At 43.3% G+C, this 26,136-nt stretch overlaps 2 protein-coding genes across 11 annotated transcripts in view; one reads left to right on the forward strand and one right to left on the reverse strand.

Moving 5' to 3' along the window:
- TOMM6 (translocase of outer mitochondrial membrane 6) overlaps window positions 1–26,136 on the forward strand; it is an 84,120-nt gene that overhangs the window by 2,500 nt on the left and 55,484 nt on the right. The window contains exon 3 of one of the 3 annotated variants that reach the window (XM_008958810.4): window positions 143–508. The exons of 1 other annotated variant lie outside the window; for it this stretch is intronic. The gene's annotated coding sequence lies outside the window, so the exon portion shown is untranslated. Of the gene's footprint in view, window positions 1–142; window positions 509–26,136 lie in introns of those variants that run through there. One more of the 3 variants, XM_008958811.3, reaches the window with a different exon arrangement.
- Window positions 509–26,136, reverse strand: part of USP49 (ubiquitin specific peptidase 49) — a 106,787-nt gene continuing 81,159 nt past the window's right edge. For 4 of the 8 annotated variants that reach the window (XM_055113594.2, XM_008958805.5, XM_063604889.1 and 1 more), the window contains 5 exons: window positions 16,207–17,590; window positions 14,382–14,586; window positions 10,435–10,543; window positions 9,496–9,550; window positions 509–7,345 (listed from right to left, as the gene is read on the reverse strand). In XM_055113594.2, the coding sequence (XP_054969569.1) occupies window positions 7,313–7,345; window positions 9,496–9,550; window positions 10,435–10,543; window positions 14,382–14,586; window positions 16,207–17,562 (1,758 nt within the window). In that variant the 5' untranslated portion in view covers window positions 17,563–17,590 and the 3' untranslated portion in view covers window positions 509–7,312. Of the gene's footprint in view, window positions 7,346–9,344; window positions 9,551–10,434; window positions 10,544–14,381; window positions 14,587–16,206; window positions 17,591–26,136 lie in introns of all 8 variants that reach the window. The other 4 variants (XM_014345361.4, XM_008958800.5, XM_055113593.2 and 1 more) reach the window with 1 other exon arrangement.

A 26,136-nucleotide genomic window follows, 5' to 3' on the forward strand; every position in this document is an offset into this window, starting at 1 on the left:
AAGCAATGTTTTCTGTCAAGTATTCATGAAATGTACAAAAGAATGTGATGTAAAACCCTTAACTATTCCTAGTTAAATGTGTTTTCAGATGTTGCAAGGGATTTAAGTATCTCTTACCAGTTTCCCTCCCATACTTTTACAGTTCTAATGCCACCTGTCGTCTTATCATCTGATTGCAGACAAATGGAATCCTGTGCTGAACCCGAATCTTCCAAAAAAACAGCCTACAATCTGTGACCACCACAAGATGTGCCCTGATGGCAGCTGAAGTTTGATTCAGATGGGCACTTTTCTTCCCCTTCCCTGCCTAGTTTCCTTTTGTTCCCTGAGTCCACGCAGAATTCCATTCTCTGGTCAGCAGACAGGCTTAAGCTAAAGTATTGCCTCTATTCTGTAAAGTTCTGTACATAGTTCCCAAGCTTCTGCAGGGGGTGATCTTTGCTCTTGTCCTGAGAAATAACAGTGCTGTTTTAACAAACATTTGAAATAAATACCGCACACAAAGGCAGTCATTTTATTCTTTTAATAAGAAACTTTTGCTTACAAAAACAAGGTGTAAAAAGATTTACAAAAATCATAAAAACATGATTTATATTTCACACTTGAGAGACAAAAACAAGCCCCAAACATGGATTTTAATGGAGGTGGTTTGCTTCATTTTAAAAGGAAAAAAAAAAAAAAAAAAAGGAAGCTGTAACCATACATTGATGTTAACATAGCATGAAGTTTATTCTTGAAGAATTTACATTGTTGAGCAATATTAGGGGAAGAAGCCATTTGGTGTTGCATAGCATTTTAGTGCACCAGATGGGTTTTCCAGACACCAGGGAGGCATCGTTGCTGGAATATTGAGGTTTGGTGGCAGAAAGAGGGCAGTGATGTGTAGGGGAAGGCAAAGTGAAGTAAGCCTGGGCAGTGGTCACTAAAGTGACACTGCTGAGGCAGCTGCTTCCTTCAGAAGGAAATGTTTTGTGACCCTAAAATTCATGGTAGTGCTACTGTCCAGGGTTTGGGGGCTCTTTGGAAATGGAGTATGTACGGAACTGGCATGTATAGACTTATATAGCCATAGGAAGAGGTGGATAGAAACAGGTCCACCATGGCAATATTTTTTTCTGGTCAGTTTACTAGGCATTAAAAAAAATACTGCTTTTATGTGCCAAGTCTCTTATAGAACTAGTATGGGATTAAAGGACGTTAATTGGAAAGGAGGGTCAGTATATATGGACCACAGTGGCCTGTTAAGAATGACAGATGTCTCTAGCAGTTTGTTCACTACTAAAGATAAACAGGACAAAATAGTCTTTCCTGACCTTGCTGGCATAAATATTAAGAAAATTGTTTGAGAATTAGATTTTTTTAGTATGTATATAAAAACAGCACCATTCTTTGTATAAATCAGATAGATCTTATCTGATAGATGAAGCTAAGACCCTTTGAGTCTACACTGGGTTGACTCTGAGAGGTTTATATCTTATTGGGTATTAAGATAAAGAAGGGTCACATGAGAGCAAAGCTTAGCTTTGAAGCCATCACCTCCCAAATGGTGACCAAGGAGGAAACTTTTAAGCCATAGTATAGATGCTAACCCCCATTTAGACCTGCATCAGATCACTTGCTAAGACAAGAAATACCAGCACCTCCTGTTCTTTATAGGAATGAAACTTAGATCCTTAAAGGCTGCTACCTGATATACTCATGACTGGACAGTTTTATTTGATAAAAACTTCCAAAATTGAAAATCAAAATCCAGCAAGAATTAAGACATGGCAGCTTCCAAAAGCATAATTCAAATTTCATTCAAAATTTACTGTTTTGGCTTCAAGTAAGTGTTTACTGTTGGTTGGGTTTTAAAGCCATAATTATGGTTGAGTAAGGATTCATTTATTTATTTATTAAATTTTTATACATTTTTGAAAAGATTTCAAATCTATGTTTCCCAGGCTGGTCTTGAGCTCCTGGCCTCAAGCAATCCTCCCACCTTGGCCTCCCAAAGTGTTGGGATTACAGGTGCTAGCCACTGCATCCAGCCAATGTTTCATTTAAACTGGCTTAAATCTTCAAAGTGATTAAGAATTTAGTAAATAAAACTACTTAATCTACAACTTTCAAAAATTGATGAGTAATCACTAATTCTGTAAATGAAGGAGTTGGACTTCACTATTGCCAAAGCAACATTTTCCCCAAGGAAAGTCAATTTGATATCCTGTCACACTTTTCAGCCCTGGCTAGTTAACACAGTACTATGAAAATCTTTAGCTAGATTTTAAACGAAATATGCCAGCAGAAGTATGGAATGAGTCCACAAAAATGAGTGCCTGCCACAATGCTATAGTAGCTATGGTGTATTTAGTGCAGAGTGTGGGATGAATAAGTACATAGTAATTAAAGTCATAGTCCTGGCCCAACAGAACAGTTACTAAATGTAAGATATAAACTAAACTCACAGTCATATTTAGAAGGCGCTTTTCAGCTTTAGCGCTGACTTAAAAAGTCTGAACCACCAGGAAGATGCGTACTTAACTGGTTAAAAAATTAAGTGGCCCTGGAAAGTTTTACCCCAAAGATACAACCTCTTCACTTATTTAGTTCAGTAATGAGGCTGAGGGACCCAATTTTCAAGTGTGCATTTGAGTGGGAAACTTTTAAACACCATATGTTGAAGTTTCATGAGCTCAGTGGAAACCTTAAGGTCAGAGTAAAAGAAACTGGCTGTAAACAGCCCTGCAGTGAAGAGACTGGGTCTTTTAGCACCTTCCACATTCACTCAGCGCCATCTCAGTCAGCGCCTGCCAGGGAAAGGGCATGGAGAGCTGGGACGGGTGCCTTCTCTTTTGCACCACTCCCTTTGCATATTACACAGTGCACTGGCTTGCCTTACAATCTAAGGTTCACATACAGGGGGTTTTCTATACTGCTTCCGGACATTTTTTGCAAAAGAACATCAAAACCAATGAAGGTACCACTTCAGGAGGAATCATTTTTGTTTGACTTCTGCTATATGTTGCCCAGCATTAGTCATTGTTTTGATAAAGACTAAAAGGCCTTTTCTCAACATTTGTGCTCTCCCAACCACCTGGGAAAGCAACCCTTCCACTCACAAGAGGTAACCTCAGATAGGGATATAGTATACATTTAAGAAGGGGTAGCCCCCCCAGCCTGATTTAAAAAGGCCCAAGTTAATGTATGGAACATGACAAGGGAAGTGAAAAATAATGGAGTACACAGTCTGCCTTGAAAAGCAGCCATTTGATGAACAGTCACAAATACAAAGAATTTGGACATTGTAACATAATTTCAGAACTTGCTGGTAAGAATAATTTGCATTCACACACAAGAGACATGAAATGCTTTTTAAAAGTCTGTGATACCAGATGTCCTTTAAACACTACACAGACCCATTTGCCACTTGAAATGACAAGAAGAAATCCTTTCCCTTAATCTTTTCAATTCCATGCAAACCGTAATTGAGTACAAGGCACCAAATTTTATGAATTGTATAAAATTAGTTCACAAAGCTTTATCAGTAAGTAGAACAAACTCCATTTCTCCCTCCCAGCCAGCCCACCCTCCTCCCACCCACCACCCGCCATCCCCGACCAAGTTTTCATTCTGCACTACTGTCGACCTCTCCAGGGCTTATGCTGGGGCATGCCCCACTGTCAGCCAATCCACCTCATTGGTTCTTCCCTTGTACTTGGATGAAGCTGTAAGCACAGCCAGAGTAGCAAACTCATACAATCATTGACTCTAGAAGCCTTGCCATTAAAAACAAAAATAAACTCTGCTATTGAGTCCATAGGACACATTAACACTTCTACAGTTTCCAATTTTATTCATGACATTTTAAGAGACATCTGGAAATTCTTTTTTTTTTTGTTTTGTTTTTTTTTTTTTTTTGAGACAGAGTCTTGCTCTGTCGCCAGGCTGGAGTGCAGTGGCACGATCTCGGCTCACTGCCCCTTCTGCCTCCTGGGTTCAAGCGATTCTCCTGCCTCAGCCTCCCAAGTAGCTGGGACTACAGGCACGTGCCACCATGCCCAGCTAATTTTTGTATTTTTAGTAGAGACGGAGTTTCACCATGTTGGCCAGGATGATCTCAATCTCTTGACCTTGTGATCCGCCCTCCTCAGCCTCCCAAAGTGCTGGGATTACAGGCATGAGCCACCGCGCCCAGCCTGGAAATTCTTTACAGTGTAGCACTGCCCCCCAACCCTGCCCCATAACTCCGAGACTGAGGGGCTGGATCAAAGCTGGCAAGAGCTCTGTCCACCATTTAATAAGAGCTTCAGTTCTGCCAAGGGCATTCCTAACTATTTTTATACTAGCATGGATGTTCGTCTCAGAGGCAACCACAGATATGAGGGTCAGGCTAGATTGAGGTAAAAAAAAAAATCCTTTTTGAGGGCCTAGGTGCACTCACCTTGGCTGGCTACAGCAGCAAGTAAACATGCCAGCCAACTAACTACAAAGGGTTCCTGGAATGAGACTCTTAACTACTTGCCCTGGGAGAGAAGCAGGCCCATTAAGGTTCGGTTAGGAGACCTTGGGTTTGATTTGGCAGCATCTAGTCAGTTTTTACCTGGTTCTTATTTTCTTCTCTTTAGAATGATTCAATTTCAGATGCAACTGAGACATTCATCTATACCCAGTACGTAAATAAATTAAAGGCAAAGGGACATTTCCCTCACAATAGCCATTGGCTTATGCAGCAGGGAACTCTTCTTTAATAAAAATCTCCTTAAATACTAACGTCCTAAGTGTCTAGTGCTGCCGCCTCTGGGTACCTGAGGTGTCTGTAACTGCAGTGGGCACCTTTCACAAATGTGTAGCTCAGTGGAGACTCTGATGTTAGTTTCTTTTATTACGTTGATATATGCGTGCTCAGCTAAGTTAAGCACTTATTTCACAAGTCCTTAATCTGCTTAATAAATCCTTATAATATTTGGTATAAAACTATTTTTAAAAATTAAATTGGAAGATCTTTGAATTTTCCATTAAATGTTTATTAATAATTATCCCCACTGGACAGCCTGAGGGGTAAAGTAGATGCTCTATTAGTTCTTCTCTATCTTGTAAGTTCTCTTTTTCTAGAATAATAAATATAGGATTCAGTGAAAGATGAGGCACGATTCATAGTTTCCTTTCCTTTTTACTCTCCTTGTTTTTTTTGAGTTAATGGGCTTTTCTATTGCCACAAAAAGTCATTACTAATCATGCCGACTTAAAAACGTGGATCTTGAGAGTACAGCTTCACATCAGAGCCTCTGGCAGCATGGACAGCGGTGACACTTTAAAACAGTGTCCAGGAGAGGGTGAGCCCAGGCAAAGCTTATACAAAGAAGCCTGCAGTAGACAATATAAACCAAACAGCATAAAAAATGCCATACGCTATCGCTTCCAAATAAAAGCTAAATATTACAGAAACCTCACAGTGTTGGAAAAAGCAAGTTTAATTTAAAATATAGTCACTCCTTCCCTCTCAGGGTGAGCCATTTTTTGTCTGAATTTCCTCCATGTCTCAGTGCTGCCTGGCAGGGCCTATGGGAGAGTTCATCTCAAAAGAGGTCAACAGCAAATGCTACAGATCTGTGTGGGAAATGTGGCTCATCAACATTGCTAAAGCTATAACCCTCATTCTTTAGCCTGGCTTTCCCCACTTCCCACTCCTCCCCGAACGCCCTTCCACATCTACTCCCTTCAAGTGACAACTGTACTTCTACCTGAATTCAAACATTAATATGATATACTCAGTCAAAAGATGAGCATTCATAGTGACAGGTTGAGTGAGGCTCACTGCAGTGACCACAGCAACAAAAGTTAGGGTTTGCATTCACTTTCACCAGCAAATCTAAGTGAAGAACTAAGAATGAAGTGGTGCCTGATGGGGACAAGGGTTTTTATCTGGGCAATTTCATTCTGTTTAGAAACTGACCCAATTTAAAAAGGAAGATGTATTTTACTAGCACTGGGGGAAAGGACGGGGCACTCTTGTTTTTTTCTCTGATGGACTGAGTATGGGGGGTAAAGCAACAGTAGGGATTATCAGATTTGGGAGGAAACAGGTCAAGGCCATTGGTAATCAACTCTTCAGATATGTACGAGGTGGACTCCTAAGCAGTTAACATACCCTAGAGAACCAAAAGCTCCCAAACCCTGTGAACATGAATGTTCTAGCTCTCCAGGAGCAAGAAAGAAGCTGCAGGCTAAGAAGCTGCATGCTGCACTGAAGTGAGAACGGGTGACAGGCATTCAATAAGCCCTGGAGCATCAGCTATCTCTGCCCACCCTCAACGGAGTTCTGAGAAAACCTAAGAATCAATTTAAACCAAACCATGTGCTTGCCCTAGACCTGAACCAGGGATCTGCTACAGAACTGGGATAGCCAGGAGTGTCCTTTGGCTCAGCATGGAACATGTGCTAGTCTATTGCTTCTTTATATGACCTGCCCCTTCTTTAGAATGAAGGGGTATTCATGCCAGTCTCAGAAGTATGGAATGATTAAATGACAGCAGCAAGTAGGGAGGGTATGACATATGAAAACCATCCCACTTTGCATGGGGAAATTTGTTCCATGCATCTCACTCCACTCTTCAGCTGCTATCCCCAAAAAAGGAAGTTTGTTTTAAACCCTTGAAGGTTACTTCCTTTGTGGGAATAAACCCTTTAGACTTCATCTCCCATCTTGGAGCCAATCCCATCCAGCAAACTGCTAGCCCAGGGCCCCTCCTCACGTGCTCTGTCCAGGGCTGCTCACATCCGGAGGGTTCTTCTGGTGCTGCAAGGAGGTCCTGATTAGCAGGGGAATCACATCATGGAGAGAAAACATGGCTGCTCTCCTGTGTGGATATGATTGATTTACCCCCCCGCCCCGCTTTCCTCCACCCAGATCCCTCTATATTCAGAAGCAACTGATGAAAGGATCTTCATAGAAGTTACTTCTTTTGTTTTTAGGAAAGGAGGGAACTCCCAAACTCATTCAAAAGAAAGAGACTACAAAATTTATGACAGGACACGAATCACCTGGCACCTTCTACTCTAGACCCAGCAAGGCAAACCTAGTAATCTGTTCCTGCAGTAGCCTTATTTCCTATAAGAGGAAAGATGTATGGACACCAATACACAAAAGCCAGTCTTTGATACATGCCTCCCATTCAGGAAAATGTCTGTGGTCTGCCTTCATCATTGTTGCTGGACTGCACCTGAGCTTGGAGATGGGTTTCTGAGATTCTTGCATTGCCCTGCACTGTTCTTTGAGTGTAAAAAAGGATGTAGGCCTGGGTTTTGCACACTTCCTCGACACTGCATACATTCAGCTTTGAGTCATTGCAGTGGACCCAAAAACCTAGGAAACCAAAGGAGAAAAAGAGAGAAAATGACTACCCAATTCATATTTCCAGTCAGCAGGCAAAATCAGGAGATGAAGAAAGGGACAGAGAAGTTCTGAATAGAGCCAACCCTCGATTATTGGTGGGGAAGGGACAGGTAAATGAAACTGACAGACTTTTGTGTATCCACTGGCTTTAACCCCACCAAGCCCCACGGTACTGCTTATCGACTGACTGCAATTTTTTTTTTTTTTTTTTTTTGAGACAGAGTCTCGCTCTGTCACCCAGGCTGGAGTGCAGTGGTGGGTTCTCGGCTCACTGCAAGCTCCACCTCCCGGGTTCACGCCATTCTCCTGCCATTCTCCTGCCTCAGCCTCTCGAGTAGCTGGGACTACAGGTGCCCACCACCACGCCCGGCTAATTTTTTGTATTTTTAGTAGAGACGGGGCTTCACCATGTTAGCCAGGATGGTCTCGATCTCCTGACCTCGTGATCCGCCCGCCTCGGCCTCCCAGAGTGCTGGGATTACAGGCGTGAGCCACCGCACCCAGCCGACTGACTGCAATTTTTATCTTTGTTTTCTTCAGGCTTTTTCATTGTCCACTAGGGCCTTCTAGAAAGAGCTGCGATACTGCAGGCTAAGCAATGGGGAGATGAGGAGGAAGAGGAGGAGGAGAGGAGAAATGGAAATAGAGGGGAGTGATGAAGGAAAATTTAGAAGGAACAAAAAAGTATTTATTCACAAGCTCTGGCTGCCCCAAGGGCTGTGCAGTTCAAGAAGAGTGAACAGCTGAAAACACATCTGCAGCCCATCAGTCAGTGCAGTAGCTGGAAGACTCCACTCTGGAGGATGAGGACCTAAAGCTCCTCTGGAGGGGCCCTTGCATCCCCACACTTCCCATGGCAGGGGAAGTAGTAAGAACATAGTAAGCGCTCAGTAAATGTTCTCGGCTTTATTATAAGCTGCGGCTAGTGAGATTCATACAATATCTCCTTGAGATTACACAGGTTCTACTGTTTCTGCATAACCAAGAAGGAAACTGGGGTGTGCAGAAGTAGCATTACCACAAAACAGTAATATTATCAATAACCAATACTTTTGATAATACTACAATATCCTCCAACACTGACTGAATAAGCACTATGTGCTAGGCAACTGCTCTTTTTATTTATTTATTTGAGTCAGGATCTCACTCTGTTGCCCAGGCTAGAATGCAGTGGTGAAATCATAGCTCATTGCAACTTCAAACTCCTGGGCTCGAGCAATTCTCCCACCTCAGCCTCCCAAGTAGCTAGGATCACCGGTGCACACCATTACACCTGGATAATTTTTAAATTTTTTGTAGAGATGCAGTCTCGCTATGTTGCCCAGGCTAGTCTTGAACCCTCGGCCTCAAGCAATCCTCCCGCCTCTGCCTCCCAAAGTGTTGGAATTACAGGTGTGAGCCATTGCACAGGGCCTAGGTCCTGTTCTAAGCACTTTTACATGTCAGTTCCTTTTAATTCTTAGAACAACCATATGTTGTTACTTAGTGATATACCCAAAATTTGAATCCAACTTTCATAATTCTTTTTATTTTTTTTGAGATAAGAGTCTTGCTCTGTCACCCAGGCTGAAGTGCAGTGGCATAATCTTGGCTCACTGCAACCTCTGCCTCCCAGGTTCAAGCGATTCTCCTGCCTCAGCCTCTTGAGTACCTGGGATTACCAGTGCCCGCCACCACGCCCGGCTAATTTTTGTACTATTTTAGTAGAGACGGGGTTTAACCATGTTGGCCAGGCTGGTCTCGAACTCCTGACCTCAGGTGATCCACCCACCGCGGCCTCCCAAAGCGCTAGGATTACAGGTGTGAGCCACGGCGCCCAACCCAATTTTCACAATTCTTTCCACTGGATTTTGATGTATGTAATTTCCCTCTAGGTAATCCATGGGATGGAAATAAAAGGAAAACAATAAAATGTGGACAAATCAACCCCTTTCCGTGTCCCCCACCCCACAGAGTAAAGCGCACGCACCTCCCTCTGTGTTGTAGCAATAGGCTGTGTAGTGTCCTGAGCCAAACCCTTTCCCGTGATGCATGACCACTGCGGAGAGATCATAGGCAAAGGTCTCTTTGTCAAGAGAGGAGAGCATGTCCCTGCAGCAGTAAGGTTCCATGGTTAATACCTGGTCAAAGACGACATGGACCCCAATCTTCTCTCGATGATTACGGCCAGACCACCTAGAACATGGATATAAGCTTGTTACTAGTAAAAACTGGCATATATAATCGTAGGTAGAGGTAGGTATTAATAAAACAGGAAACTGAGAAAATTTAACCTTCTGGTTTTGGTTTTCCCATCAATAAAATGGTGGTAATCAATGTTCACACTTATTTATTTATTTATTTATTTTCAGACAGGGTCTCACTCTGTTGTCCAGGCTGCAGTGCAGTGGTGTGATTGATAAAGGCTCACTGCAGCTTCAACCTTCCCGAGCTCAGGTGATCGCCCCACCTCAGCCTCCCGAGTAGGTGGGACTATAGGTGCACACCACCATGCCTGGCTAATTTTTGCATTTTTTGTAGAGACAGGGTTTTAACCATGTTGCCGAGGCTGGTCTCAAACTCCTGAGCTCAAGCAATCTGCCTACCTTGGCCTCCCAAAGTTCTAGGGTTACAGTCATGAGCCACTGCGCCTGGCCCATTTATTTGCTGTTAATGTTCCATGAAGTACTCTAAACCTAGAGATCCCTAAACAAGCAATTCAAGCAACAGTCTTTTTGTAGTTTCCTGCCTGTGCTTCTTTTGCAGATTATTTTATACTTCATCCTGAAGATGAATCTACATAAGTCCAAGCCAGGCTAGAAAATCTTTAAGCACAGACACCCAGTGCAGGCTGGATAATTAATTACACAGGAGCATGAGAGCAAAAGCCCAGTCCTGCTGGGCTCCCACATCAATTTGCCTTAGTGGATGTGAACAGTTTAATCTCCATGGAAAACACGAGGTCTCAAGTGAACAGGCTTCCCCTCCCAACACCATAGAAGACATTTGCCCTCACCAAAGCCTTTGGAGCAGCTATTCCCACAGCTCTCACCCAGCTGGGACTCCCACAGCAAGCTCACCTGAATCTTTTAAGGTGCAGCCGGAGAACCTGAGGTAGTCTGTAGATCATTAACTGCTTTCTAGCTTCACTCAGAACAAGGGGTTTGGGATTGGATTTTCGTCGTTTGCCTATGTGGTTTGGGAAGGTATAAGACATAGGTTGTGAGGAGTTTTTTCTAGCTATGGCAGAGACAGTGACTTGCCATTCAATATGCATTCTCCATATTTCTCAGTATCTGAACCTCAATTTTTTGGGGGGCGCAATGTGACACTCTTTATGACTGCATTTCCCAGCTTCACATGCCTGCATGGTGTGGCCATGGAAGTTCTGGCTAAGATGAAAGGAATGACTGTGTGGGACTCTGCTTAGACAGGGCTGACTCAGTTGTAAGGTGCATCCCTTTGGCCTTCCCACTATCTGAAACCGCTGGAATTCCTCCTGGACCAAAAGGTAAACTTTGAAGACAGAAGTCTTGCAATAGGATAGTAAAACAGAAAACAGAAATAGCTTGGGTCACTGATGACCATGCAGCCACCATGCTGGCCCTGAATGTCCTTCAGACTTGTTTTATGTAACAGAACAATAAAATCTCTCATTTTAAGTCATTGTTATTTGGGTCGACTGTTACAAGCAACTCAAATCTTTCCAATTTTTGCCATCAGCAACTTTGCGTATAATGGAATATAATGGAACGTGCAGCAGCAAGCACATAGAGTAGAAGCATATGTTAAGGTTCCATGTCTTCACAATGGCTTATAACTTCAATTATGATACCCCACAATATGATTTTAAAAAGCTTTTTGTTTGCACTAGGTAAGCCTAATTCTACTTCCGGCTCACAACTAGTTGTGTGCTAATGGATAAGTTATTCAAAACTCTGAACCTCAGTTTCCTCACCAGTAAAATAGGAAATAATGCATATCTTTCAGGCTTAGAAAAAAAAGGATAAGATTACTAAATGATAGAGTATTTAAACACATTTTTTTCTTTAGCATGATTTGCTTATGGCATATTCAAACATTTAGAAAATAAACTTTTATATTTTTATGCTGTGCGTAGTTTTTGAAACATATTTCCTAGATAAAAGCACACTGCTGGACATGCAAGGACAAAGCTGACAGGTAGGCTAAATTCATCTACTCCAAAGCAGAACCAGTGATCAGTCTCTAATTTCGTTTCTAACTGTGGGGGAAATGCATTTCTCGAAGTCCTGGCTTCAAGCAGTCCTCCCACCTTGGCCTCCCAAAGTGTTGGGATTATGGGTGTGAGCCCACTGTGCCCAGCCTTGAGGAAATGCATTTCTAAATTTCAGCAAATAAATAATGGAAATAGAGTTCTCTTAGTTTCTATCAGAAGCCTTTCCTGTAACCATTTACTGATGACTGTTTTGTTATATTAAATTGGTAAATGGATGAGAGTAGAAAATTAGTGGTCTACTGCAGTCCCTGCTAATTGTCTTGGGCTGTTGATATCATGGGCTCAGTGTTTGAAGAGCAACTGGGCATCTGATTCCAAGTCCTGTCTGTACTACTCATGAAAGGTAGCAAATCACAGCCAGATGATGTATCACAGAGCTTTCTGTGACAATAGGATGTGGAGGTGTAACTTCTCATAATAGACTGCATCAGAATGAGTGTGCCATAGGAGAAGCTTTTACCAGGGTGTAGTCGTCACAATACGTGGGGGCATGAACAGAAATGGAATTCACAGAGGGGCTTGGCCTTATTTTATATTCCTATTCACCATTTTTTTGAAAATTACTGCAGCTCTGGCTAGGAATCCTGGCAGTGACTGCCACCTTCAGCAGAGGGAGTATGTGAGCTAAGATGAAGACAATATAGAGTCAGGCTTTGTTTCCCTAAAATGAAATTCACAAAGAAAAAGAAATTACTGATTCAACTGAGATTGATCAGTTCTGTCTCCATTTCATTAAGCTGGCCAGGAAGACAGGTGGAAGACCGACAGTTTTGAAACTTCACAGGCAACAGATCAATGCATCTCATCCCCTCACCATAGGTTTCCTTCTCTGCCATTATTTGTACTTGCCTAGAGAAATCCTGATAAATTGGCATATCTGACAACTAAAGAACAATCCTTTCTTGTAAAGATAAACAAAAGTTATTTCTTGCCTAATCTATCATATCCAAAAATGATGGAGTTAAAGCTGTTAATATTCTTTTGTTCCTTACAAGTAAAAGGTTTCAGGAATCACTGTTTTCTTTTTTTTTAAATATTACTCTAATGAAACAATTTGATTCACCTGACTCTGTATCTCAAAATGGAACAGGATAGGTGAGTCTATAGTTAACCAGGTATAAAATTTCAAATTTTGTTTTGAAATGGCAAAATGATATCGAGCATAACTTTGTGGTTTTTGTTTTTGTTTTTATTTTCCCTAAAAGAGGTCTTGCTATGCCACCAGGCTGGTCTCAAACTCCTGGCTTCAGGCAATCCTCCTGCCTTGGCCTCCCAAAGTGTTGGGATTACAGGTATGAGCCACTACACCTGGCCTCAAGCCTGACTTTTGATTTTTGTTCTGATTCTTCAAAGAGCGGAACAGGTTTCCCACAATTTATTTTATTTTATTTTATTTTATTTTATTTTATTTTATTTTATTTTTTTATTTTTATTTTTATTTTTTTTGAGACAGCATCTCGCTCTGTCACCCAGGCTGGAGTGCAGTGGCGCCCACCTTGGGGTCTCCCAAAGTCCTGGGATTACAGGCATGAGCCACTGCACCTGGCCTAAGATTTTTTTTTTCTTCAAAACTGGTAATCTAAACTATTATGTGACTGAAAATTGATTTCTAGGTCTCTGCACAGTCCATTAACTTTATACTTTTAGTTTCCAAATCTATATATGCCACAAACCCCAAACATAAGCATCCACATATTTGTTCTGCATTTCCTCTGTCCATACTGGATTAGCAGAAGCATTAAGTGTTAGTGTGGCAAGATGGAAGGGCCCTGATAACATGCCTCTGTAACCATATGTAAGAGTTCCATTTTAAAATTACAGACAACACAGAAATACTTCCGTATGACCCTCTCTGAAATGTGAACTTTTCAGGCATGTGAACAATAAAAACAAAATGCAGAAAATATTTCATGAAGCTGCCACTGAGCAACGCACCCTAAGACTTGCTTTCTTGGTTCCACTGTACCAATCTTTAGCATCACTTTTGACAGACATTAAGTCTACCAGTTCAGTACAAAAGCTTGCTTTTCTGATATCGCACCCTTCAGAAAGGCTATACCATCTGGGTTTAGATTAAGTAAGAACTGTCAGACTCTACATTCATGAATTTAAGCAGCAGCCCCACAGCACTAAGAAGCTAAGTACTAACATTCTCAGAGTCCCCATTTCAGGAGCCACAACTTTAAAATCCCTTCCAAGATGACAACTAATGTCAATCAGGAGGTCAATCAACTCCTAGGTCTTTGTTTCATTTTTTGTTGTTGTTGTTGTTGTTGTTGTTGTTTGAAACGGAGTCTCGCTCTGTTGCCCAGGCTGGAGTGCAATGGCGCGATCTTGGCTCACTGCACCCTCCGCTTCCTGGGTTCAACCGATTCTCCTGCCTCAGCCTCCCGAGTAGCTGGGATTACAGGCACCTGCCACTATGCCCAGCTAATTTTTGTATTTTTAGTAGAGACAGGGTTTCACCATGTTGGTCAGGCTGGTCTCAAACTCCTGACCTCAAGTGATCTGTCCGCCTTGGCCTCCCAAAGTGCTGGGATTACAGGCGTGAGCCACCACGCCCAGCCTTGTTTTGTTTTTTAATACATAATTAAAACAAGTCCATGTTTTTTGTTTTTAGAAAAATGGGAGAAAAAGATCTTTAAAAGATGCTTTAGAACCATTCAATATCATTAGTGTTACTTTTGACTAAAGAGGACAAAGCAGCACCTTAAACTGATATTCCAATTATTCTTCCCCACTACGCCCCCTCCTCCACACAGCACTCACTGTTACACTGGTCACAAGCGTAGATTCTCCCTTCCAGGGCCTCTGTCTCTGTGAATTTGGCCAGCATCTCAGTGAGCAAGCACTCTGTTTGATTCAAAGGGACAAACCCCTTTTCTATGCAGTGATAGCGTTCAGGGAATTCCAGGGATAGGTCCCAAAAGGGCTCAATGGTATTGGATTTGTAATTGCATGATATACATGTGACCTAGAATGAAAAGATTGATTTACAGATTATATAACTTCCATGCTTCCTGTGTACAGTTTTACTTGCTTCATAAGACACACTTTATCAAAACTAAGTGTATAATTTTCAAAAAATAGTAATATTAAAATAATAAACATAACTTTAAAAGAATTAGAGTATATTATTTCTGATGTACATTTCTAACTATGGGATGCTAGCTGGAATTTAAAAACCATACTGCATAGAGACTATACTAACCCCCCTTTTCACCTCTCCCAAAATATGCTCTACCATTCAATAGTACAGTAGTACAGACTGCAAGTTATCATGCAGTCACTCAAGGGATCAGTCTGACAGAGATTTGCAGGTCCCTGCCTGCTTCCCTCACCCTGGCATTCCTCCTCGTGACTTCAGACCTTCCATGGGGCCCAGCATGCCTCTCTTTTTGCCTTTGTTACTTGCAGAAGCCCTACACTGAACCCCTCTGTCTGCAGAGCCTCAAAGTGCTGTGATTAGACCTCCATTCCCACTATAACCTTCCCAGGTGCACCTTTCTTCCTAAGGGGAGGGGAGACAGAAGAAGTGCTGATAAATACTCCCCCTTTTACATGCTCAAAAACAAAAGCCTAATTAAACTTTCCCTTTCCATCCCATTCATCATTCTTTCAAAGCCCTAAAAACCAAGACACAAACATAGTGTAGAGGTTTTACCTGAAACTCTTAAGTTGCTCACCAACCCACCCCCCACCATGTTTTTTTGTTTGTTTTTTGGTTTTTTTTGAGACAGAGTCTCCATCTGTCACCCAGGCTGTAGTGCAATGGCACAATCTCGGCTCACCGCAACCTCCGCCTCCTGGGCTTAAGCAATTCTCCTGCCTCAGCCTCCCAAGTAGCTGGGATTACAGGCATGCGCCACCACGCCCGGCTAATTTTGTATTTTTAGTAGAGACAGGGTGTCACCATGTTGGCCAGGCTGGTCTCTAACTCCTGACCTCAGGTGATCCACCCACCTTGGCCTCCTGAAGTGCTGGGATTACAGGCATGAGCCACCGTGCCCGGCACACCTGCCTTTTTTTAACTATAGAAATACTCTTTCTGCATATTCTCGCAAGGCCCTGTCTAAGCATCTTTGCTTAGGTTACATGGCTAAAGATGCAGGAAATAAAAGGTAATGGGGAACAGGAAGGAGGCTTGCACTGGCCTTTAGCATGCTCCCAGCTACCTTCCTTCCCTGTATGTAAAGAAGGGAGATTGCTCTTTCAAACTATTATGGAACCAGGGTTACAAGCAAACTCTGTTCCCTCAAATTGATCAAAGGATGGCACACCAACAATGGGTACTTAATTATAACAATGAGAATATTATATTACCCCTATCTTCAATAACAATTAAAGATATTCACTGAAAATTAAGCGATGTGGCAAGTTAAACTAAAAATCTGGCCGGAAAGACACTAGGCAAGTTTCCCCAAAAGGCCATCATAATGTACAGCAGAATGAAAGGTACAATGGCCACCCTCCAAATTGCATAATCACAGCAAATGTGGGCTACTCTTATTAGCCCAATAACCCGGGGAAGGCACTCACAGGAAGCCCAAGCTAACATACAAGCCTCTCATTGTCATGGTAGGCACACACATACCTGACTGAGCAGCTGCCCATGAAATATGGTATTCACCACCTTTAAGACCTGTTTGGTGAGCTTCCTCTGGGAGAAGGGGATGAGGATCCGGCGTGTGGTGCCCTCAGACTCGAGTTCCTGCTGCACCTTGTGCAGCAGCTCGCAGAGAAATTCCTGCGCGTCCTGTTGGTCGTATCCGCGGAAGGCAGGGATCAGGCTCCACACTGAGTGGAGCATGGCGAAGGGCGACACTAGGGCCCACTTCCCGGACCACATGACTCGGAAGAGGGTGTGCAGTTCACGGCAGAGGGAAATGTGCTTTGAACTCGGCTCCTTGTTCTGGATGAGCTCCAGACTCCGACTAATGGAGGCCCTGCCGTTCCAGCAGAAGCCCTCCCGCTCGCATGCCTCGGCCCTGTCATTTCTCAAGGACAGCTCCGTGGCCGAGCTGTTGGTTGGCTTGCCAGAAAGCTGAGTCTTCCCGTTGGTGGCTTTGGGAAACAGATGTTCCGTTTTAGAAGGGTCAAGGTTGAGGAAACATTCTCGGAACTTCTGGAGGTGGCTGAGCACCTGGAGGATGGAGTTCATGTAGCAGGTGTTGCCCAGGTTGCGCAGGCCCGTGACGCCTGGGGCCATGGCCGGCTGGCGACGCAGCTTGAGTGTGGCGGCGGGCACTCTGCGTGAGGTAGGGAGGGCGGCGGGGCGCGAGGCAGCCGGGCCCGCGTCGCGGGGCGTGTGCAGGAGCAGCCGTGCACTCTTGCGCGGAGGGGTGCTGGCCAGCTCCTCCAGCAGCCGCCGTTTCACCTCGCGCCGCCGCCTCCGCGCCTCCTCCTTCTTGCGCTCCAGGGCCTCCTCCTGCCGCCGCTGCTCCAGCTTCGCCTGGCCCCGGGAGCTCTTCTCGAACCACAGCCGCAGCGTCCTGGCTAGCAGGCGCTGACGCCGGTACCACAGAGCCGTGAGCATCTGCGGCTGTCCCTGAGGAGCGCGCTGCGGCGGGACCACGTCCTCACCCGAAGCCATGGACCGCAGCGTCCGCCCACGTCTCACCGGCGTGTCCTGTTTCTGGCCCCGGACCGCCAGGAGGGAGCTTCTTAGCAGCTTCAGGTCCCCCTCTGGGTTATCATTGAGCACGTAGTCCTTGCACAGGTAACAGAACACGTAGAGATCCCGGACTTCCATGGCTAGCGGGTGTCCCGTCTCCTCAAAGTGTTTCAGGGCGTGGTCCTCAATATAGCGGCCGCAGGCCACGTGGGAGCACTTGAGGCAGGCCCACACGGACTCGGTGGTGGCACACTCTAAGCAGCACCACTTCTGAGGGTTCAGGATGGAGTGGTCCTGGGCGAGCCGTAACCGCCCTACATGTTTGCATCTATCCATGTCTTATAGAAGTCGCCACTTTCTCAACCTGGCACGACAGAGTCCCCAAAAAAGAAAAAGAAAAAGAAAACACTTTTAGAAAAATATTTTCCTTAAAAAAAAAAAAAAGTAAAAGGCTTGCAATTGATATTTCAACTCTAGATTCATTCATTTTCAACTCCAAATTGGTTCCTTTGAAAGTTAAAAAAAAGGCACATTTGGTATAAAGGCAGAGAGTTACAGGACAGTTAAATTACTTAAAAAGGAAGACTCTTACGGAAGGGTTAGCACAAATTTGAAACTTTATGGTGTTTCACATACCAGTGGGAGAGATGAAGAAACTCAAATAAAAAGTCAATTTTAGGTCGATTGCAATGTTTTTCAAAGCAGAGATAACATGATATAAGATAGAAATAAGAAAAAGAAAGTCCTCACCAGTACAAAGTATCATTTTTATGAGACGTAACTAAGGAACATTGTATATGTGTTTTTTTTGTTTTGAGACGGGGTCACTCTGTCGCCCAGACTGGAGTGCAGTGGCGGGATATCAGCTCATTGCAACCTCCACCTCCCGGGCTCAAGCGATTCTCCCACCTCAGCCTCCCGAGTATCTGGGATTACTGACGCCATGCCACCACACCCGGCTAATTTTTGTATTTTTAGTAGAGACGGGGTTTCAACATGTTGGCCAGGTTGGTCTCGAACTCCTGACCTCAGGTGATCTGCCCACCTCGGCATTCCAAAGTGCTGGGAATACAGGCATGAGCCACCGTGCACAGCCGTATATGTGTTTTTTAATTTATTTTTTATTTTTTATGTATTTTTTTTTTTTGAGGTCGAGACTCCCTCTGTCACCCAGGATGGAGTGTAGTGGTACAGTCTCAGCTCACTGAAACTTCTGCCTCCCTGGTTCAAGCGATTCTCCTGCCTCAGCCTCCCAGGAAGCTGGGATTACAGGTGTACGCACCACCACACCCGGCTAATTTTTTTGTATTTTTAGTAGAGACGAGATTTAACCATGTTGGCCAGGCTGGTCTCGAACTAATGACCTAAATGATCTGCCCGCCTCGGCCTCCTAAAGTGCTGGGAATACAGGCACGAGCCACTGCGCCCAGCCAACATCCGTCTTTTTGAAAAGAACATCTGCATCTTGCAGTAAGGGTGGGAAAACTTTTACCTTCTTTACTGAAAGGAAAGGTAAGTAAAGAACTGGACAAATCTGACTTAGGACAAGAGGTGAAGTGGCTACTGGTATAATATTTAACCAAACTACCGAAAGAAAAAAAAGCAGCGAATCTTCCAGCTGATATATATGAAAATGCTTTTTAAAACAGTAGAACATCCTAAGCATGTTTTTTTTCCCCCCTCCCAATAATGCTTCTTCAATTCAATAATCAGAGAAGCCTTGTGGGCAATTTCTCCAAGGGAAAGAAGCTATACAACTTTTTTTTTTTTTTTTTTTTTTTTTTTGAGATGGAGTCTCGCTCTGTCACCAGGCTGGAGTACAGTGGCGTGGTCTCAGCTCACTGCAACCTCCACCTCCCGGGTTCAAGCGATTCTCCTGCCTCAGCCTCCCGAGTAGCTGGGACTAAAGGCGTGCGCCACCACGCCCAGCTAATTTTTTTGTATTTTTAGTAGAGACAGGGTTTCACCATGTTGACCAGGATGGTCCCGATCTCTTGACCTCGTGATCCGCCCACCTCAGCCTCCCAAAGTGCTGCGATTATAGGTGTGAGCCAACACGCCAGGCTGCTATACAACTATTTTAAAAGAAAACTTTTATATCTTTGGAACTTTGAAAGGCGTTTTCCCCTCAACACCAGAACTTAAAATTCCTTAGGCTGGGCACCGGGGCTTGCACACTTCGGGAGGCTGAGGTGGAAGGATTGAGGTCAGGAGTTCAAGACCAGCCTAGCCAACATAGACCTGTCTCTATCTATCTATCTATTTACTTATATATTTATATATTCTGAGAGAGGGTCTCTCACTGTGTCACCCAGCCTGGAGTGCGGTGGTGTGATCTTGGCTCACTGCAGCCACCACTTCCTGGGTTCAAGTGATCCTCCCACCTCAGCCTCTAGAGTAGATGAGATCATAGGTGCATGCCACTATGCCCAGCTAATTTTATTTTTTGTAGAGATGGGGGTCTCACTATGTTGCCCAGGCTGGTCTTAAACTTCTGGGCACAGTGATCCTCCTGCCTTGGCCTCCCAAAGTGTTAGGATTATAGGTGTGAGCCACCACACCTGGCCTAGTCTCTTTAAAATCAAAAAAAAAAAAAAAAAAAAAAGGCCGGGTGCGGTGGCTCACGCCTGTAATCCCAATACTTTGGGAGGCCGAGGCAGGTGGATCACCTGAGGTCAGGAGCTCGAGACCAGACTGACCAACATGGTGAAACCCCATCTCTACTAAAAAAATAAAAAAATTAGCCAGACATGGTGGCAGGCGCCTGTAATCCCAGCTACTCAGGAGGCTGAGGCAGGCGAATCACTAGAACCTAGGAGGTGGAGGTTGCAGTGAGCCAAGATCGCGCCATTGCATTCCAGCCTGGAGGACAGAGTGAGACTCCGTCTCAAAAAGAAAATAATAAAATAGGCCGGGTACGGTGGCTCACACCTGTAATCCTAGCACTTTGGGAGTCCGAGGCGGGAGGATCACAAGGTCAGGAGATCGAGACCATCCTGCCTAACGCGGTGAAACCCCAACTCTACTAAAAATACAAAAAATTAGCCAGGCGTGGTGGTGGGCGCCTGTGGTCCCAACCTACTCAGGAGGCTGAGGCAGGAGAATGGCGTGAACCCGGGAGGTGGAACTTGCAGTGAGCCGAGATTGCGCCACTGCACTCCAGCCTGGGTGACAGAGCGAGACTCTGTCTCAAAAAATAAATAGATAAATAAAAATTAAAAAATAAAGAAAATAGGCCAGGCGCGGTGGCTCACGCCTGTAATCCCAGCATTTTGGGAGGCCGAGGCGGGCAGATCACGAGGTCAGAGGATCGAGACCATCCTGGCTAACACGGTGAAACCCTGTCTCTACTAAAAAATACAAAAAATTAGCTGGGCGCGGTGGCGGGTGCCTGTAGTCCCAGCTGCTCCGGAGGCTGAGGGAGGAGAATGGCACGAACCCGGGAGGTGGAGCTTGCAGTGAGCCGAGATCGCGCCACTGCACTTCAGCCTGGGCGACAGAGCAAGACTCCGTCTCAAAAAATAAATAAATAAAAATAAAAAATAAAGAAAATAATAAAATAGGCCGGGTGCAGTGGCTCACGCCTGTAATCCCAACATTTTGGGAGACCGAGGCAGGCGGATCACCTGAGGTCAGGAGTTCGAGACCAGCCTAGCCAACATGGTGAAACCCCGTCTCTACTAAAAAAAAAAAAAAAACACACACAAAAAATTAGCCAGGTGTGGTGGCAGGCGCCTGTAATCCCAGCTATTCGGGAGGCTGAGGCAGAAGAATTGCTTGAACCTGGAGGTGGAAGTTGCAGTGAGCCGAGATTGTGCCATCGCACTCCAGCCTGGGGGACAAGAGCGAGACTTCGTCTCCAAAAAATAAAAAATAAATAAAAAATAAATAAATAATTCAATTCCCTAAAGATAGTTCCTCTTTTTTTTTTTTTTTTTTTTTTTTTGAGACAGAGCCTCACTCTGTTGCCCAGGCTGGAGTGCACTGGCATGATCTTGGCTCAGTGCAACCTCCATCTCCCAGGTTCAAGCAATCCTCCTGCCTCAGCCTCCCTAGTAGCTGGGATTACAGGCAAGGGCCACCACACCCAGCTAATTTTTGTATTTTTAGTAGATATGGGGTTTCACCATGTTGGCCAGGCTGGTCTTGAACTCCTGACCTCAGGTGATCCTGAGGTCAGGTGACCCGCCTCAGCCTCCCAAAGTGCTGGGATTATAGGTGTGAGCCACCGTGCCCGGCCGGTAGTTCCTCTTTCAAGGTGAATTTCTTTCACCTCCATTTATTCTCTACTTTTCATTTCTGTGAGCAAATGCAGTTTCATGATTATGAGGTCAACCCAGAGAAGTTCTAAATCCAATGTACTGTGAGTAGCCCCTTTAATTTTCCAGATGCCGTTTTTGGCCTAGTCCTATTTATGTGTGCCAAAACCCACAAATAAATAAATATACTGCAGGACCAAATTAGAGATTCTTCCCTTTTTTATTGCCTGTTCCAGATGGCAGAGGCATGTCTTTATATAAGAAACCCTCAAATCATACAAAGGGAACCGACCTAGACTACTCTCAATCAAGCCAGATCATGATTTTCTTATTGCTAAGCACCCTTTACATCATTTTTCTGGATGTGTTTGCCCACTTTCTAACAAGATATACAGTAGCCTCCCTTTATACATGGTTTCACTTTCTGAGGTTTCGGTCACCTGTGGTGCAGTACAGTAAGATACTCCAAGAGACCACATTCACATAATTTTTATTACAGTATATTATTGTAATTGTTCTATTGTATTATGTTATTTATTACTGTGCCTCATTTAAAAACTAAACTTTATAGGTATGTATGTACAGGAAAAAAACATAGTATATATAGGGTTCGATACTATCTGTGGTTTCAGGCATCCACTGGGGGTCTTGAAACATATCCCCTAAGGATAAGGGGGGAATACTGTAATCTTCTTCAGAAAGGAGATTATGTATATTTCTGTTTTTACCCCCTTATAATGCCAAGACTTGTGGGTGCTCAACTTTTAGTGGTCAAAAGTATTCTGTCAGAATTACCCTCTCACACAGTCTGGAATAGTATTGAAATAACCATTTTTGTTGATTTTTCTTAGTGCACAGCCAAATCAAAACACACATACATTAAAAGATGGAATAGTAAATAAATGAATTTTCTTCTTGCTACTTAGTACCAACTAAGGGTACAAATTGGGTACACATTGATGCTTACAACTAATTCCTGGGACACAAAAGAAAGTAATGAAGGAATGAAGGGGAGGGGAAAATATCAAGATGCAGACAATTCCTGTTTCTCACTCTCACTAATTCAATATTCTTTGAAAATGTAGTCCCTGAACTACCTACCAACATCTGAATTCCCCAGGCTACTTGTTATATATACAGATTTCCTGGTTACTACTCCACTCCTGATGAATCTGAACCTGGAGAGGCTTCTAAAATCTCAATGATTCTTTTTTTTTTTTTCAGACGGAGTTTCGCTCTTGTTGCCCAGGCTAGAGTTCAGTGGTGCAATCTAAGCTCACCACAATCTCCGCCTCCCAAGTTCAAGCGATTCTCCTGCCTCAGCCTCCCAAGTAGCTGGGACTACAGGCGCCCGCCACCACACCCGGCTAATTTTGTATTTTTAGTAGAGACGGGGTTTCTCCATATTGGTCAGGCTGGTCTTGAACTCCCGACCTCAGGTGATCCGCCTACCTCGGCCTCCCAAAGTGCTGGGATTACAGGCATGAGCCACTGCGCCCGGCCAGATGATTTTTTTGCACATTAAAACTTTAGTACAGGCCGGGCGCAGTGGCTCACGCCTGCAATCGCAGCACTTTGGGAGGCCGAGACGGGCGGATCACGAGGTCAGGAGATCGAGACCATCCTGGATAACACGGTGAAACCCCGTCTCTACTAAAAATACAAAAAAATAGCCAGGCGTGGTGGCGGGCGCCTGTAGTCCCAGCTACTTGGGAGGCTGAGGCAGGAGAATGGCATGAACCTGGGAGGCGGAGCTTGCAGTGAGCTGAGATCACACCACTGCACTCCAGTCTCTGGGCAACAGAGTGAGACTCCGTCTCAAAAAAAACTTTAGTACATTAATCCAGTAAATTGTATAGGGATAAAAGACTCTTCATAGAAATCAAAGAAAGAATTTTATTTCTCAAATTCTTCCACTTAGACTAATACTGTCCAACAGAACTTTCTGCAATGATATATTCTCTATATATCAATGAGAGGGATATCAATATTTTCTATCTGTATATATTCTCTATGTATCATCAATCATATATATCATTGATATATTGAGACTATAGAGAATATATACAGATAGAGAATTCATTATTATTACACATTATTATTGATAATATTCTCTATCTGAATATATTACAGTGCTGTCCAGTACTATAGTAACTAGTCACACGTGACTACTGAGCACTTGAAATGTGCTAGTGAGACTAAGGGACTGCACTTTTAATTTTAATTAATTTTAAGTCACATGTGGCTAGTGGTTATGGTATTATATTAAGACAGCATAGACTTCAACACACCAGGACACTATCTTTAGCTTGCTCTGCTTTGCTTTTTGTGTCCTTTCCTTCGAAAGATTCGGTACTAGCTAAATCACATCTGAATAGCCTCCTCTTACAACTCAAAACCTGATGCCTGGCAAATCCCCATTTTAGCCTTGATGTGTCTTCAGGAATTTAATTGCTACCAAGATCTTATCATATGAAATACAGCAGAGCTTCAAATCCTACAAAGAGAGAATTATTTCTGTAAATGAATATAGCAACACCACACCCAGAACACTGATGCCTTGCAAAATCAACTCCTCTGCTAAAAAAAATATGCTGGAACAACCAAAAGCCAAAAGAGAAGAACACTAAAAAACCATTCCACATCCTCTCCATGGAGAGCTGTCAAATGAAAAGGGCACTCTGGAAATTCTTTCTTCTGATTTCATTTTCTGATCTATAAATCTGCTGATCACGCACATCCTCTCCTGCACAGCCCTTTTCCCATTACAAATCTGTCGTGGCGACTCACTAACCTGCCATATGGGCAGAGTAAATCCATTCAGGAAAAACACAGGGCTACTTTGCACCTCACCATACTGATTTAAGCTAGGCAGACCAGCTTCTCTAGAGGAAAAACATGTATGATCATGAAATGGAAATCTCCTAAGAGTGACACAAAAGATAAAAGTCACTTTAACCAACAAACAAAATAGAGAATAAAGAGAATACCACCTCAGGTATACTCGGGTCAAGAAAGAAGATGTGTTTAACTCACCTCTCACACATACTCTGACCACTTTATTTCAGAATAGGGCCTAGCACCCATTTGGCAAAAAGAGGAATTCTATTTTATATTTTTCTGATGTGTACAGGTTTCCCTTCATATTCTCAAAGGCCATCATTCTAACATTTCCACTTAAAATGTACATCATCCAGTGTGACAGGCACCTAGTACCCAAAACTGATAAACTTACAGTGTAATTGGGAAAGAACATGATGTGTCTGAATACTTCTACATCAGCAAGTTTTAAATAGATCAGCAGCTTTAAATAAATGTCCTGCACACCCTTGGTCGATCTGCATATGAGGAAAGTAAACCTGACAAAATATCAGCTTTTGCCTTTTTAATTACCATAGTAGTTTTATTTTAAAAATCTGAATCAACTGGAGCTAAGAACCATAATCAATATTTAAAAGCATTCTATAAATATCACTAAGTATTAAATGAAAAGAAAATTAAATCTTTTCAACATTTATCTTTTGTTCTGATGAAAAACTTCTAGATTTATCATATAATTTTTTTAAAAACTCTCCATATGAGAGATGACAACATTAGGATTCTAAATATTTCAAAAAATCTATAGCTTGAAAATATGATGCCTTTTAATTGGAGTATTTCAATTATTCTCAAATAGCAAATTTCTCAGCAGGTCTTAACTGTATAACTACATCACCAGAAATAAAATTTCTGGGGGTTGAAGGGGAATCAAGAAAAACAAAATAGGGGGAAAAAAAGAGGGTAAATCTACTTTAGAGAGAATTCCATTTCTTCTCGCTCTCTCATCATATTGATTTCTCCTCAGTTGTTAACTAAGGACCGTAGAATAGTCCTGCTTGGTCTTGGTGAGACCAAGTGGCATAAATTCCAGCTTCAGAGAGTAGACACTATGGTAACATGCTGACAGCCTTCATTTACATAAAAGAATACTAATTACGTGGTATCATCAACATCTGTGATTCTGCTCACTGCCATATGCGACAGCGCTGGGTATTTTAACCCTTTAACTTACTAAGTGTACCTAGAATTACATCTACCACAAAACCTGCACAGACTGCTTAAAGAGACACAGTGAATACACATTTACAAATAATAAATGTTAAAAATGAATTTCATTTTCTGCCAGCATTTCCAAGAAGTATGGGAAAACATAATCTAATATCAATATATAGTTAAGAAAAAGATTTAAAAATCAAGATAGAAATCAAAACAAAAACAAAAAGGGGGCCAGGCATGGTGGCTCACACCTGTAATCCCAGCACTTTGGGAGGCCGAGACGGGAGGATCATGAGGTCAGCAGATTGAGACCATCCTGGCTAAAACCCCATTTCTACTAAAAAATACAAAAAATTAGCCGGGCATGGTGGCGGGTGCCTGTAGTCCCAGCTACTAGGGAGGCTGAGGCAGGAGAATGGCGTGAACCTGGGAGGCGGAGCTTCCAGTGAGCCAAGACTGCGCCACTGCACTCCAGCCTGGGCGACAGAGCGAGACTCCGTCTCAAAAAAAAAAAAAAAAAAAGAGGTGGGGGCAGAGACTGAGAAGGGTAGGGTTAGAGAAACTGTTCAGAAGTCCTTTACTAAGGGACAGTGGGTGGGGGAAGAGATTGCTGAAT

This window comes from Pan paniscus, chromosome 5 (genome assembly GCF_029289425.2).
Source record: "Pan paniscus chromosome 5, NHGRI_mPanPan1-v2.0_pri, whole genome shotgun sequence".
Taxonomy (NCBI): Eukaryota; Metazoa; Chordata; class Mammalia; order Primates; family Hominidae; genus Pan; species Pan paniscus.